Source organism: Oncorhynchus tshawytscha, linkage group LG31, assembly GCF_018296145.1.
Source record: "Oncorhynchus tshawytscha isolate Ot180627B linkage group LG31, Otsh_v2.0, whole genome shotgun sequence".
Classification (NCBI taxonomy): Eukaryota; Metazoa; Chordata; class Actinopteri; order Salmoniformes; family Salmonidae; genus Oncorhynchus; species Oncorhynchus tshawytscha.
Window position 1 is genome coordinate 24490636 of NC_056459.1, and position 14047 is coordinate 24504682.

The following is a 14047-nucleotide window of genomic DNA, read 5'->3' on the forward strand; positions in this document are numbered from 1 at the left end:
CAAGCTCTGTCAGGTTGGATGGGGTGCATTGCTGCACAGCTATTTTCAGGTCTCTCCAGAGATTTTACATCGGGTTCAAGTCCGGGCTCTGGCTGGGCCACTCAAGGACATTCAGAGACTTGTTCCAAAGCCACTCTTGCGTTGTCTTGGCTGTGTGCTTAGGGTCATTGTTCTGTTGGAAGGTGAACCTTCGCCCCCAGTCTGAAGTCCTGAGTACACTGGAGCAAGTTTTCATCAAGGATCTCTCTCGTTCATCTTTCCCTTGATCTTGACATCCCCACAGCATGATGCTGCCACCACCATGCTTCACCGTTGGGATGGCGCCAGGTTTCCTCCAGACGTGACGGTTGGCATTCAGGCCAAAGAGTTCAATCTTGCTTTCATCAGACCAGAGAATCTGGTTTCTCATGGTCTGAGAGTCCTTTAGGTGCCTTCTGACAAACTCCAAGCGGGCTGTAACGTGCCTTTTACTGAAGGGTGGCTTCCATCTGGCCACTCTCCATAAAGGCCTGATTGGTGGAGCGCTGCAAAGATGGTTGTCCTTCTGGAAGGTTCTTTCATTTCCACAGAGGAACTTTGCAGCTCTGTCAGAGTGACCATAGGATTCATGGTCACCTCCCTGACCCAGGCCCTTCTCCCCCGATTGCTCAGTTTGGCCGGGTGGCCAGCTCTATGAAGAGTCTTGGTGGTCCCAAACTCCTATTCAAGAATGATGGAGGCCACTGTGTTCTTGGGGACCTTGAATGCTTCATAAATGTTTGGTTCCCTTCCCTAGATCTGTGCCTCGACACAATCATGTCTCGGAGCTCTATGGACAATTCCTTCGATCTCATGGCTTGGTTTTTGCTCTGACATGCACTGTGGGACCTTATATAGACAGTTGTGTGCCTTTCCAAATCATGTCCAATCAATTGAATTTACCACATGTGGACTCCAAGTTGTAGAATCATCTCAAGGATGATCAATGGAAACAGGATGCACCTGAGCTCAATTTGGAGTCTCATAGCAAAGGGTCTGATTACTTATGTAAATACGTTTTATATATATTTATATATAGATACATTTGCAAAAATGTAGAAAAACCTGTTTTCGCTTTGTCATTGTGGGGTATTATGTGTAGATTGCTGAGGGAAAAAAATATTTAATCCATTTTAAAATAAGGCTGTAACGTAACCAAATGTAGGGGAAAAAAATCAATGGGTCTGAATACTTTCCGAATGCACTGTATCATTTGCGTCCACATCTAATGCTATTAAATGAAGGGTATGACCAATGTTTTCCATACCTAATGCACTCTCTTTCTTCCCACCTGCTCTTCCTCTGAATACATATACTGCCTTCACTTTCACTGACAGTGTTCCCATGCAGAGGATGGTGGTGGGAGGAGCTATAGGAAGACAATATCATTCTAATGGCTGGAATGGAATAATTGGAACGGAGTCAAACGTGGTTTTCATATGTTTGATGCTGTTCCATTTATTCCATTCCAGCCATTAAAATGAGCCCATCCTCCTATAGCTCTTCCCACCAGCCTCCTCTGTTCCCATGATATTCCTCTTCTGTTTCCCCTATCCGCCTAACCCCAAACTCCTCAAAATGGCCGGAAAGATATTGTTGTGATATTATTTTTGTATTTATAGTGAATTTAGATAGCACCGGAAATGGTATACTGCAGTAGTCCCAATGCATACATCCCCTCAGTTTGGTATCATTATAATCAGCTGCAGTATTTTGATAACGAACAATTATCATCTTTATGCGTTCTTTTATAACTGCTCTAAGTCGTATTCCCATTATGTGGACACAGCTCACTAGGTTTTAGATCTTGTTCTCGGGGGCTTCACTAATAGCAGGGACTGTTACTGTTCAAGTTCTATATAAATGGCCTTAAAATAATTAAGCCTGTTCAGAAAAGTTATTTTGTCCAGATTTAATTGTGAAATCAGGTTGAAAAGGAAATGGACAAGTTGGAAAATGTAAAAGTAACACGTTTGAATATGTTTGACTTTTTTGGAGAAAGCTCTTTAGGGAAACAAAAACGTTCATTGTAAACATTGTTCTTAAAGCAGTAACCAATTTCTTTCTTTGTTTTAGCACATAGACAAAGTTGCATGTAAATCCTAGGAACTAATAGTTTTTTATCTGTCAGTCTTGTATCGTCATTATGGACTGGCCAAGACACACTCTTTAAAAAAATGGTTCTGGATACAACCAAAAAGGGTACTATGCTTGCTTCCAATATGGCACCCCTTAATGTTCTATATAGAACTGAAATTGGTTACCTATATGGAACCCATTTTGGTTCAGTGAAGAACCCCATATATATGGAGTGCCATATACAGTATGAAGCAAGAAATAGAACCCTTTTTCGGTTCTATCCAGAACCTTTTTTTCTAAGAGTGCATGGTAGTCATTCCAAAAAAATGCCTGGGTCTCATTGCAGATGCATCTCTATAGAAGTTAGATGTCTCCGTAATAGTTGAAGCCTTTCCCATATTGGAACAAGCAAGTGGAGACATCAGTGTTGTATGCTCTTTTACCGTATTCCCCACTGCCCCCTGGTTATAACCTCTACTGAAGGTTCTTCAGCCGCCTGTGACAGCTATGCTCTTTTACCGTATTCCCTACTGCCCCCTGGTTATAACCTCTACTGAAGGTTCTTCAGCCGCCTGTGACAGCTATGCTCTTTGAAGAACTTGAAGGGGCACACTTTGCTAAACTACTCCGTATAACTTATGTCAATGATTTGTAAGTCTTCATTGAAACACAAATTGTTGTAATGTGTTGTTCTCAAAACCCAATAAACAGCCAAACATAGGAGAATTTATCAAGATGTATTGTTATTTTGTCAGCATCAATCCAGCATGATTTATTTTTGGGGTGATTATTATTTGTAATTTTAAAATGTGTATGTGGTACACATTAACACAATATACTTATAATGACAAATAATGCCCTCTAAAAATACTGTGCTTTTGACTCTGTACTGGTACTCCCTGTATATAGCCATGGTATTTTTACTCATTGTTATTCACCCTGTATTTATTCCTCGTGTCACTATTTATGTTTTATCTTTAACTCTGTATTGTTGGAAAAGGACCTGTAAGCATTTTACAGTTAGTCTAGACCAGTTGTTTTACGAAGCATGTGACAAATACAATTTGATTTCAATGTCAAAGCAATATGACCACCAGTTCAGCAGGTGGTGGTATAGCATTTGGAACAGAAACATGGGGAGGAAGTTGGTCAATCAGTAAAAACAGGAAGTATTTTTATCCTAGCCCAGGAGTAGTTTAGCGTTACCCGATTTAATCGACGGCTTGATTTTTTGGGTCGATAAGATCTGGGTCGACTGAAATTTCGTTAGTTGAGCAGTAGCAAATGGACACAAGACACCCGTCCGATTCACGCATGTCTCAGTGGACTAATCCATTGCTGAGGACACGCATCCCCATTACTCTACGACGTGCTACTGAAATTGTATATGGTTGTGCAACACTAATAATAAAACATATTATTTTATAACAAATGCGCTTTCTCCTGCGTTGGATAGCGGTCGTATCTGCTGTTCTGAAACATAATCTTCAGAGCGCCGTTGAGCTGGCGTCTTTTCCTGGACCATGTTGCTATGTGCATAATAGCGAAGCTACCCAGCCAATTGGTGTTGAGAACAATGCGGTGCAGGCAGCAGAGGAGTAAGAAGAGAAAATCCCTTGCCCTAATTATCTAAGAAAATAGAGGAGAGAGGAAACCCCAACTTAATTAGGTCTATAATCAATAGCCTAACTGTTAAATGTGCCTGGCTTTATAAATCATCCATATATATATATATATATATATGTTTGAGGGTTTGTTTAATAGCCTACTGATTATGTAAGCTTCAAGCCTCACTCAACTGCAACATGTCGGATAAAACTATTTCGGCTGTGTTTTATCTTTAAAAAAAAAGATCGTTACAACATACTCTCTGGTATTACTTAGAATGTATTCAGTGTTGTTTACACTGTTCCAAATGGTCAGAAATATGGTAATATAACAGCACCTGTTAGTCACACATAATAGGCTACACACACAGCTCTTGCTCCTATACCTCCTTTTCTTGATATTCTTATAATTATTATTATAATCATCATTATAATAATAAGTAATGTCATTATCATTAGTAGGCTTAGTATAGCAGCCTTGTATAACAGCCTTCGAGCTGTAGGCCTAAAAGTGCATCTTGTTTAGCTGTCTTACTTCCCGTTCCTTACTAAGGCCTATATTTCAAGAAAGCCTATAGGCTACTGCATCAATCAATAATTTGTTAATGTCATTCATACTTTGAAATGCAATCAAGCATTTTAGGTTTTAAAATGACATAACAAGGGGAGCCTTGAATAATTAGCCTAAACAATAAATAAACTGCAACATGTTGGCAATTCCATTCACGAATGCATGCAACTGTTTTAGTCTTTACATTAGTAAAGGCTTTACCTTTTTTTTCGTTAGAATAGACTCTCCGGTACAGTTATATTTTATTTAGTGTAGTTCACACCGTTCTGTTTAAATATTGTAATCTGAACACCTGTTTGGTACACATCATATGCAGGCAGCGCTTGCTCATATAGCCTCCTTTTTCTTGATCTCCAGTAGCTTCCACAACTAAGTCAAATTTATTCCACACATTGGATTTCCCCTTTCTATCCTGAGCAACCGGTAAACATTCTTCTGTTTCAAGTTTATTTTTCCCGTCCTCCACATCGTTTATGCTGCCATGTGTTATGGTGTTGGAGTTTATTATAACCAATTTATTGACCTGATTATGATATGCTACAGGTCATGCCCCATTGGTCACATACATACGATGCATACATGTGTCACGCAAAGAGAGCAAGGTTTGAGGGAATTAGGGAACGTTTTTCCTAAACAAATTTGGGATTTTGGTAACAGATCTTTTCAGAGACAAAAGAAGTAAGAAATACCTGTAATTTTGCTGCAGCTTCATCACCACGGGCAGCGCGATAAATATTGCTGCTGTGCTATGGTCCCTGGTCGCTGCAGCAGGGAAGAGTGAGAGACAACTTGCGCCAACAGGCACTCAATGTCATTTTTTTAACACAGCGCGGCAAGTCCGAGCCCGGCCCAAATCAATTACTGTCAGGCTGGTCCTGCCCCTCAAGGTCAACGGCATCATGAACTTTACCAAGTAGCAGGACATTTTAGCCCAAAATATTATGCCTCTTGTCACAAGTGGATCTTGCAAGTGGACACTTTGCCGCAAGTGGATTTCCAGCAAGACAATAACCCCAAGCACAAAAAAAATTCACAAAGAAATGGATAATTGACCACAAAATCAGGAAATATTATGTATGGAGGAATGGTCTAAAATACCTCCCAATGTGTTCTTCAATCTCTAAAACATTTCATAAAAATGAATATTGAAAACAGAGGTGCCAATAATTTTGACCCATATCTTTTTCATAATTTAAAATGTATTTATATAGACCTTCTTACATCAGCTGATATCTCAAAGTGCTGTACAGAAACCCAGCCTAAAACCCCAAACAGCAAGCAATGCAGCTGTAGAAGCAGGGTGGCTAGGAAAAACTCCCTAGAAAGGCCAAAACCTAGAAAGAAACCAGGCTAGGTGGGGTGGCCAGTCCTCTTCTGGCTGTGCTGGGTGGAGATTATAATAGAACATGGCCAAGATGTTCAAATGTTCATAAATGACCAGCATGGTCAAATAATAATAATCACAGGTAGAACAGTTGAAACTGGAGCAGCAGTACGGCCAGGTGGACTGGGAACAGCAAGGAGTCATCATGCCAGGTAGTCCTGAGGCATGGTCCTAGGGCTCAGGTCCTCCAAAGTTCTCCGCCACGGCACAACCCAGGGGGGGGGGGCGCCATCCCAGACAGGAAGATCATATCAGTGACTCAACCCACTCAAGTGATGCACCCCTCCCAGGGACGGCATGATAGAGCACCAGTAAGCCGGTGACTCAGTCCCTGTAATAGGGTTAGAGGCAGAGAATCCCAGTGGAAAGAGGGGAACCGGCCAGGCAGAGACAGCAAGGGCGGTTCGTTGCTCCAGAGCCTTTCCGTTCACCTTCACACTCCTGGGCCAGACTACACTCAATCATATGACCCACTGAAGAGATGAGTCTTCCTTGACAGGAAGCCAGTTTAGGGAGGCTAGCACTGGAGTAATATGATCAAATTTTTTGGTTCTAGTCAGGATTCTAGCAGCCGTATTTAGCACTAACTGAAGTTTATTTAGTGCTTTATCCGGGTAGCCGGAAAGTAGTAATTTGTTTTTCTATTACTTGTGTTGAACAAAATCTCTTTCTCTGAGCAATTGTATAGCATAATGTAATTCCCCCCCTTTTTTAGCATACAACATATCTCATCTTATTGATTTTATATAGTATTTTCTGCTCATCTTTATCAAGGATGCCAATAATTATGGACCTAACTACAGTATGTGATAACGTCTCGGATCCTAACCCCATCTTTATCTGTAATGCTGATAGCAAGGTTGCTGGTCACACTGATCCATTGCTGATAGACAGCTGAACCTGTTTTTCTCGGTTGAGTCTCCCTTCCTTCCTGACAGAAAGAGGACACCCTGGTTGCTAATGCTAAGTGATTTCATGTTCCTTTGACTCACTGATTGTCAATGAGCTTGGGACCTCTGTAAGTGTCTTTTTGCTGCACCTTCCTTCAGGCAGGGATAAAGGAGGTTCAGAGTTTCAAACCAGGCTCACAAGGCAAGCACACTACCAGGCTCACAAGGCAACCACACTACCATCTGTGCCAATAGTGTTAGTGCACTTTGCAGAGGCCTGTGTCCAGGGAGGCTGGGCCTGGCTTGTGTTCAGGGAGGCTGGGCCTGGCTTGTGTCCAGGGAGGCTGGGCCTGGCTTGTGTCCAGGGAGGCTGGGCCTGACTTGTGTCCAGGGAGGCTGGGCCTGACTTGTGTCCAGGGAGGCTGGGCCTGGCTTGGGTCCAGGGAGGCTGGGCCTGGCTTATGTCCAGGGAGGCTGGGCCTGGCCTATGTCCAGGGAGGCTGGGCCTGGCCTATGTCCAGGGAGGCTGGGCCTGGCCTATGTCCAGGGAGACTGGGCCTGGCCTATGTCCAGGGGAGCTGGGCCTGGATGTTTAAATATACAGTGCCTTGCGAAAGTATTCGGCCCCCTTGAACTTTGCGACCTTTTGCCACATTTCAGGCTTCAAACATAAAGATATAAAACTGTATTTTTTTGTGAAGAATCAACAAGTGGGACACAATCATGAAGTGGAACGACATTTATTGGATATTTCAATTTTTTTTAACAAATCAAAAACTGAAAAATTGGGCATGCAAAATTATAAAAAAATTTAAAAAACGTCTTACTTCCCAGGCTCAGGATTTGATGTTCATTGACGTCAGTGCGCAATGTTGACAACGTAGCACAGTTTCCGGTTCGAGCAGAAGTACGTGGCAGCCATCTTGTTTCCCGTTGCTACTGAAATAAAATAAATAATACGCTGAGCTGAACTTCACTGCGAACCCGTAAAACAAAGTGAGTAAAAATCAATTGATATACATGGTTAATGTCTATATGTGAAAGCATACTGTGTCGCTATGGAATTGGGGCTATAACTTTGCTAATTTCCAGTTGCTCGTCTTGTCCAATAGACGATTGTTTTGGAAGATGAACATAGGCGCCATTTCCCTCCCCGCTCTCTGAGCAGCTTATTGGTGGCCAGCTGAAAGTAACAGAGGCGTTTAAGAAACTACCGCACTGAGTCCGCCATTTTGGCTCTTGTCTAAACTCTGTCTCGTACGACTGGCGATTTTTGGTAGATCCCGAATGGCGTCAGTTTCACAACGAACTGAACCCTTAGAAACCTTGATTGGTGGAATCTAGTCCGAGGTTTGATTGGTCTGAAGGACAGATCCAAACGTAGTCTTTATTGGTTAGAGAGCCTTTCCCCAACTTTGCAAAGCTTTGTAAACTTTCCTTTGATTTATCGCTTCCTTTTGTTCAGTGGCGAATAAACAGTATCACAGGCCACTGTAGAGCGTATCATCGTCTTCCATGTCTCTCTTCCCTTGTCCAGGTTGCGCTTGTTATATGCTAGGTAACTGTTAGCTACCGGTGTCTCCCCACGTTTGACTAACAATAAATGATCACACCGTGTTACTGTCTAAGTTAACTAGCTAAGCTAAACAGCTGCTGGTTTAGCCAGCAGATCCGACCCGCTTGCTTCAACTGTAAACAAGCGGTCGGGTCTGCTGTCTATCACTGGTTAGGATAGTTTTTGCTCATTCCAAAAATGATTTAGTTTGTTAATAATAGGTAGCTAACGTTAAATGTTTATCGTCAGTGTTGCATGTTGTTGGCTTGAACAAACAATTAGCTAGCTATGTACAAGAAGACACATTTGGGCCATCTACCGTTTATTAGCTAACGTAGTTTGTCTGAATACAGGCAGGAGGCTGAAGGCATCAATAAAGAACTCACTCAAATCTGAAATTACAACAGACATCTTTCTCACATTTTGCTAATGCCCATTACACCGAGATATGTATCATGTTCATTGTTTACATTCCAGTGTGTTGACTGACAGTTATTGTGAATCACACTATGAGCGCACTGACTCTAAAAATACTTGAGGACTTGAAGTCTGTGCCTTATCCCTTGAGCAGCATGATAAACAGCATTTTCTGCTATCTTGCCAATTTATAATTGCTTCAAACTATGTGATGGAAAGAAAATCATTCCATGCAATACCTGTTTCAATATGCAATTTGGAGAGTACTGTAGCAGCCTATGTACTGTACAATCCAAAACTAACTATACTGAGCACAAATATAAATGCAACATGTAACTTTTAAAACGATTTTACTGAGTTACAGTTCATATAAGGAAATCAGTCAATTGAAATAAATTCATTAGGCCCTATTCTACAGATTTCACATAAGTAGGCAGGGGCGCAGCCATGGATGAGCCTGGCCCAGCCAGTCAGAATTAGTTTTTCTCCACAAACGGATTCTCCTCAGTTTCATCAGCTGTCTGGGTGGCTGATCTCAGACAATCCCACAGGTGAAGAAGCCAGATGTGGAGGTCCTGGGCTGGCGTGGCTACACGTAGTTTGCGGTTATGAGGTCGGTTGTACGTACTGCCTAATTCTCTAAAATGAGGTTGGAGATGGCTTATGGTAGAGAAATAAACATTAAATTATTATGCAATAGCTCTGGTGGACATTCCTGCAGTCAGCATGCCAATTGCTCGCTCCCTCAACTTGAGACATCTGTGGCATTGTGTTGTGCCAAAACTGCACATTTTAGAGTGGCCTTTTATTGTCCCAGCACAAGGTGCACCTGTGTAATGATCAGCTTCTTTATATGCCACACTTGTCAGGTGGCTGGATTATCTTGGCAAATGAGAAATGCTCATTAACAGGCATGTAAACAAATTTGAGCGGGATAAGCTGTGTGCGTATGTAATATTTCTGGGATCTTTTATTTCAGCTTGTGAAACATGGGACCCAACACTTGTTGCTTTTTACATTTTTGTTCAGTGTCTAAGGAAATTCCCTGGTTGACTATTAAGGGTACAATATTTGTTGGGCTATTTTACATGATTATTTCATGTTCTCACCATCCACCAACTAGCCTAAATTCTCAATCTAGAGCAGGGGGTGTCAAAGTAATTTCATGGCTATCACACCAAGCACAGCTCTATACAGGAAGGATCTGTTCTCTAAATGCAAACAGGAGCATACATTAAGGTGGTGCCTGAAACGGGTCTAAGAAAAGCATGCAGTATTTTACTGACGGTACAGTTCTGCCTAACCCATTCATGGATGCTAACTACCTTTAGTGCCTATTGACGATAGTATCTTCTGGCCGGGGAGTTTCGTTAAGGCCCTCTACGCTTGTTCTGAACTTTAAAATGCATCACTTGCGGTGCGGTTTTGGAAACATAAGGAACGTACATATCTTTCATATCAGCTATAAATAATTATCAAAAATCAAACTTGAATTACTACATACCTTTTTTATAGGGTTAGTGTTCGCACACGGCCATATCTCCATGTTACAGTGCTTGTTTACGGAAGACAGATGGAAGACAGGCCTCCACCTGTGCTAATTAGTTATCTATGTGTGCTTTGAACACCTGTGTGTAAGCTAACTGGGGATGAAGTGTAGTTCTTCAACTGGAGGCACACACAGTATGGATCTGTTCAAAACTGCTAGAGTAGGTGTATCTTTTTAATTTCAAAGATTCTTTCTCTTTGTTATGAACAATAAGGGAGATATCAGCACATGTTTTTCAATAACTGTTTTGCAAGCAAGGATTATTATTTCTAAATGTTGAAACACAGGGTTGCAATTGTACTTCATGCAGCTAACCGCTAAAAAAGGTTTTCGAGAGCTAAGTTCTGCCCTGCTTTTTCCTGCGTTGCTGCAGGTAGGCCCCCAACTATCACAGCAGCTGTTAGCTTCATAACTTTCAACTTGACCTTGATATCCAGTGTAAATGCACCATTACAATGTAATCAGAAAATGAACATGCATATCGTTAATTTATGCCCCATTACTAAACTATCAACATCTAGAATCAGTTTTTCCTTTTGAGCGCAGACAGGATTGAAGCCAGTGAGACTGTTTATCATCCAAATTTAGGATGGACAAACTGTGTGTAGCCCGTGTGTGTGCATGTTTTTGTGTAGGTAAGCCTAGTTTATGCAGTTGTGTGCGTGCATGACTTAGCCCGGCAGCCCTGAGGGCTCTTCTCTGCTGTTTGTTTGTGAAAGTGATACCCCGGCTTGTGTGTGTTTGGCTCTAAACAGCGACTGTAAGCAAACATGTCCCAGGCACCACAAGTAATGGGAAGGTCTCTGCTGCAGAGTGACCTTGTCAGGTGTCCTCGTGGAGGAGGTTTGGGTGTAGAAGAGCCTGCCTGCACCGCCATAGTTGGCTATCGCTGGAATGGAATAATCTATGTGCAGTCTAGCTGCTCTATAATCATTAACCAGCCTGCTACCAGCTCTACTCTGTTCCCAGCTCTACTCTGTTCCCCTGTTCTCGCTGTACCAAAATAGAAAAGGGAACATTGAGTCGCTCTCAATTCCATTTCAATTTAAGGGGCTTTATAGGCATGGGAAACATATGTTTACATTGCCAAAGCAAGTGAAATAGGTAATAAAAAAAAAGTGAAATAAAATTAACAGTAAACATTACACTCACAAGTCCCAAAAGAATAAGTATGTCTATATACAGTGTTGTAATGATGTGCAAATAGTTACGAAAGGGAAAATAAACATAAATATAGGTTGTATTTACAGTGGTGTTTGTCACATCTTGCTGCTGAGATGGCACGGAAGTTTATCAAAATTGGATTTGATAAACTTTGGGTCTGTATGTAATCTGAGGAAAACGTGTGTCGACAATTAGAGGTCGACCGATTATGATTTTTCAACACCGATACCAATTATTGGAGGACCAAAAAAGCCGATACCGATTAATCGGCCGATTTTAATAAATAAATGTATTTGTAATAATGACAATTACAACAATACTGAATGAACACTTATTTTAACTTAATATAATACATCAATAAAATCAATTTAGCTTCAAGTAAATAATGAAACATGTTCAATTTGGTTTAAATAATGCAAAAACAAAGTGTTGGAGAAGAACGTAAAAGTGCAATATGTGCTAACGTTTAAGGTCCTTGCTCAGAACATGAGAACATATGAAAGCTGGTGGTTCCTTTCAACATGAGTCTTCAATATTCCCAGGTAAGAAGTTTTAGGTTGTAGTTATTATAGGACTATTTCCCTCTATACCATTTGTATTTCATTAACCTTTGACTATTGGATGTTCTTATAAGCACTTTAGTATTGCCAGTGTAACAGTATAGCTTCCGTCCCTCTCCTCGCTCCTCCCTGGGCTCGAACCAAAAACACAAAGACAACAGCCACCACATCGAAGAAGCGTTACCCATGCAGAACAGGTGAAACAACCACCCCAAGGTTCAGAGCGAGTGAAGTTTGAAACGCTATTAGTGCGCGCTAACTAGCCAGCCATTTCACTTCGGTCACACCAGCCTCATCTCGGGAGTTGATAGGTTTGAAGTCATAAACAGCGCAATGCTTGATGCACAACGAAGAGCTGCTGGCAAAACGCAGGAAAGTGCTGTTTGAATGAATGTTTACGCGCCTGCTTCTGCCTTCCACCGCTCAGTCAGATACTTAGATACTTGTATGCTTAGTCAGATTATATGCAACACAGGACACGCTAGATAATATCTAGTAATATCATCAACCATGTGTAGTTAACTCGTGATTATGATTGTTTTTTATAAGATAAGTTTAATGCTAGCTAGCAACTTCCCTTGGCTTACTGCATTTGCGTAACAGGCAGTCTCCTTGTGGAGTGCAACGAGAGAGAGGCAGGTTGTTATTGCATTGGATTAGTTAACTGTAAGGTTGCAAGATTGGATCCAACGAGCTGACAAGGTGAAAATCTGTCTTTCTGCCCCTGAACGAGACAGTTAACCCACCGTTCCTAGGCCGTCATTGAAAATAAGAATGTGTTCTTAACTGACTTGCCTAGTTAAATAAAGGTGTAAAAATATATATATATAAAAATCGCCACCCAAAAATTCGGATTCCCGAAATCAGCCCCAATTAATCGGCCATTCCGATTAATCGGTCAACCTCTAGTCTCAGTGGTCATACATTTGGCAGGAGGTTAGGATGTGCAGCTCCAGTTTCTTCCTCATTTTGTTGGCAGTGTGCTCATAGTCGGTCTTCTCTTGAGGGCCAGGTCTGCCTTTGGCGGCATTTCTCAATAGCAAGGCAATGCTCACTGAGCCTGTACATAGTCTAAGCTTTCCTTAAATTTGGGTCAGTCACAGTGGTCAGGTATTCTGCCACTGTGTACTCTGTTTAGGGCCAAATTGCATTCTAATTTGCTCTTTTTTGTTAATTACTTGACACATTGGAAAGCATTATCTTTTTGTTTTCTCGTGATTTGTTGGGGTCTAATTGTGTTGCTGTCCTGGGGCTCTGTGGGTCTGTTTGTGAACAGAGCCCCAGGACCAGCTTGCTTAGGGACCTCTTCTCCAGGTTAATTTCTCTTTAGGTACTGGCTTTGTTATGGGAGGTTTAGGAATCACTTCCTTTTATGTGGTTTGAGAATTTAACGGCTCTTTTCTGGATTTTGATAATTAGCGGGTATCGGCCTAATTCTGCTCTGTATGCATTATTTGGTGTTTTACGTTGTAGGATATTTTAGCAGATTTCTGCATGCAGAGTCTCAATTTGGTGTTTGTCCCATTTTGTGAAGTCTTGATTGGTGAGCGGACCCCAGACCTCACAACCATAATGGGCAATGGGTTCTATAACTCTTTCAAGTATTTTTTTAGACAGATAATAATTAGTATGTTGAATTTTATGTTCCCTTTGATGGCACAGAAGGCACTAATTCCATTGTCTCAGATCGTTCACAGCTTTATGGATGTTAGCTGTGGCGCTGATGTTTAGGCCGAGGTATGTGTCGTTTTTTGTGTGCTCTAGGGCAATGTTGTCAAGATGGAATTTGTATTCGTGGTCCTGGCAATTGGACCTTTTTTTGGAACAGCATTATTTTTGTCTTACTGAGATTTACTGTCAGGGCCCAGGTCTGACAGAATATTTGCAGAAGATCTAGATACTGCTGTAGGCCCTCCTTTGCTGTGGACAGAAGCACCAGAACATCAGCAAATAGTAGACATTTGACTTCAGATTCTAGCAGGGTGAGGCCGGATTCTGCAGACTGTTCTATTGCCTTCACCAATTCTTTGATGGACACTACCGTTCAAAAGTTTGGGGTCACTTAGAATGTCCTTGTTTTTCAAAGAAAAGCCGAACAAAAATGTGTCCATTAAAATAACATCAAATTGATCATAAATACAGTGTAGACATAGTTAGTGTTGTAAAGGACTATTGTAGCTGGAAACGGCTGATTTCTAATGGAATATCGACATAGGCGTATGTGTTCCAATGGCACGTTGTGTTAGCTAATCA

At 41.5% G+C, this 14047-nt stretch overlaps 1 protein-coding gene and 1 long non-coding RNA gene across 7 annotated transcripts in view; both read left to right on the forward strand.

Moving 5' to 3' along the window:
• The first annotated feature begins 1110 nt into the window (after positions 1-1110).
• LOC112229459 lies at positions 1111-2827 on the forward strand. The gene is made up of 2 exons (XR_002950179.2): positions 1111-2526; positions 2603-2827. It is a non-coding gene; the product is annotated as an uncharacterized LOC112229459 (long non-coding RNA).
• Positions 2828-7417: 4590 nt separating this feature from the next.
• Positions 7418-14047, forward strand: part of nfyc (nuclear transcription factor Y, gamma) — a 44742-nt gene continuing 38112 nt past the window's right edge. For 5 of the 6 annotated variants that reach the window (XM_042309864.1, XM_024395296.2, XM_024395301.2 and 2 more), the window contains exon 1: positions 7419-7545. In XM_042309864.1, the coding sequence (XP_042165798.1) occupies position 7545 (1 nt within the window). In that variant the 5' untranslated portion in view covers positions 7419-7544. Of the gene's footprint in view, positions 7546-14047 lie in introns of all 6 variants that reach the window. The other variant, XM_042309873.1, reaches the window with a different exon arrangement.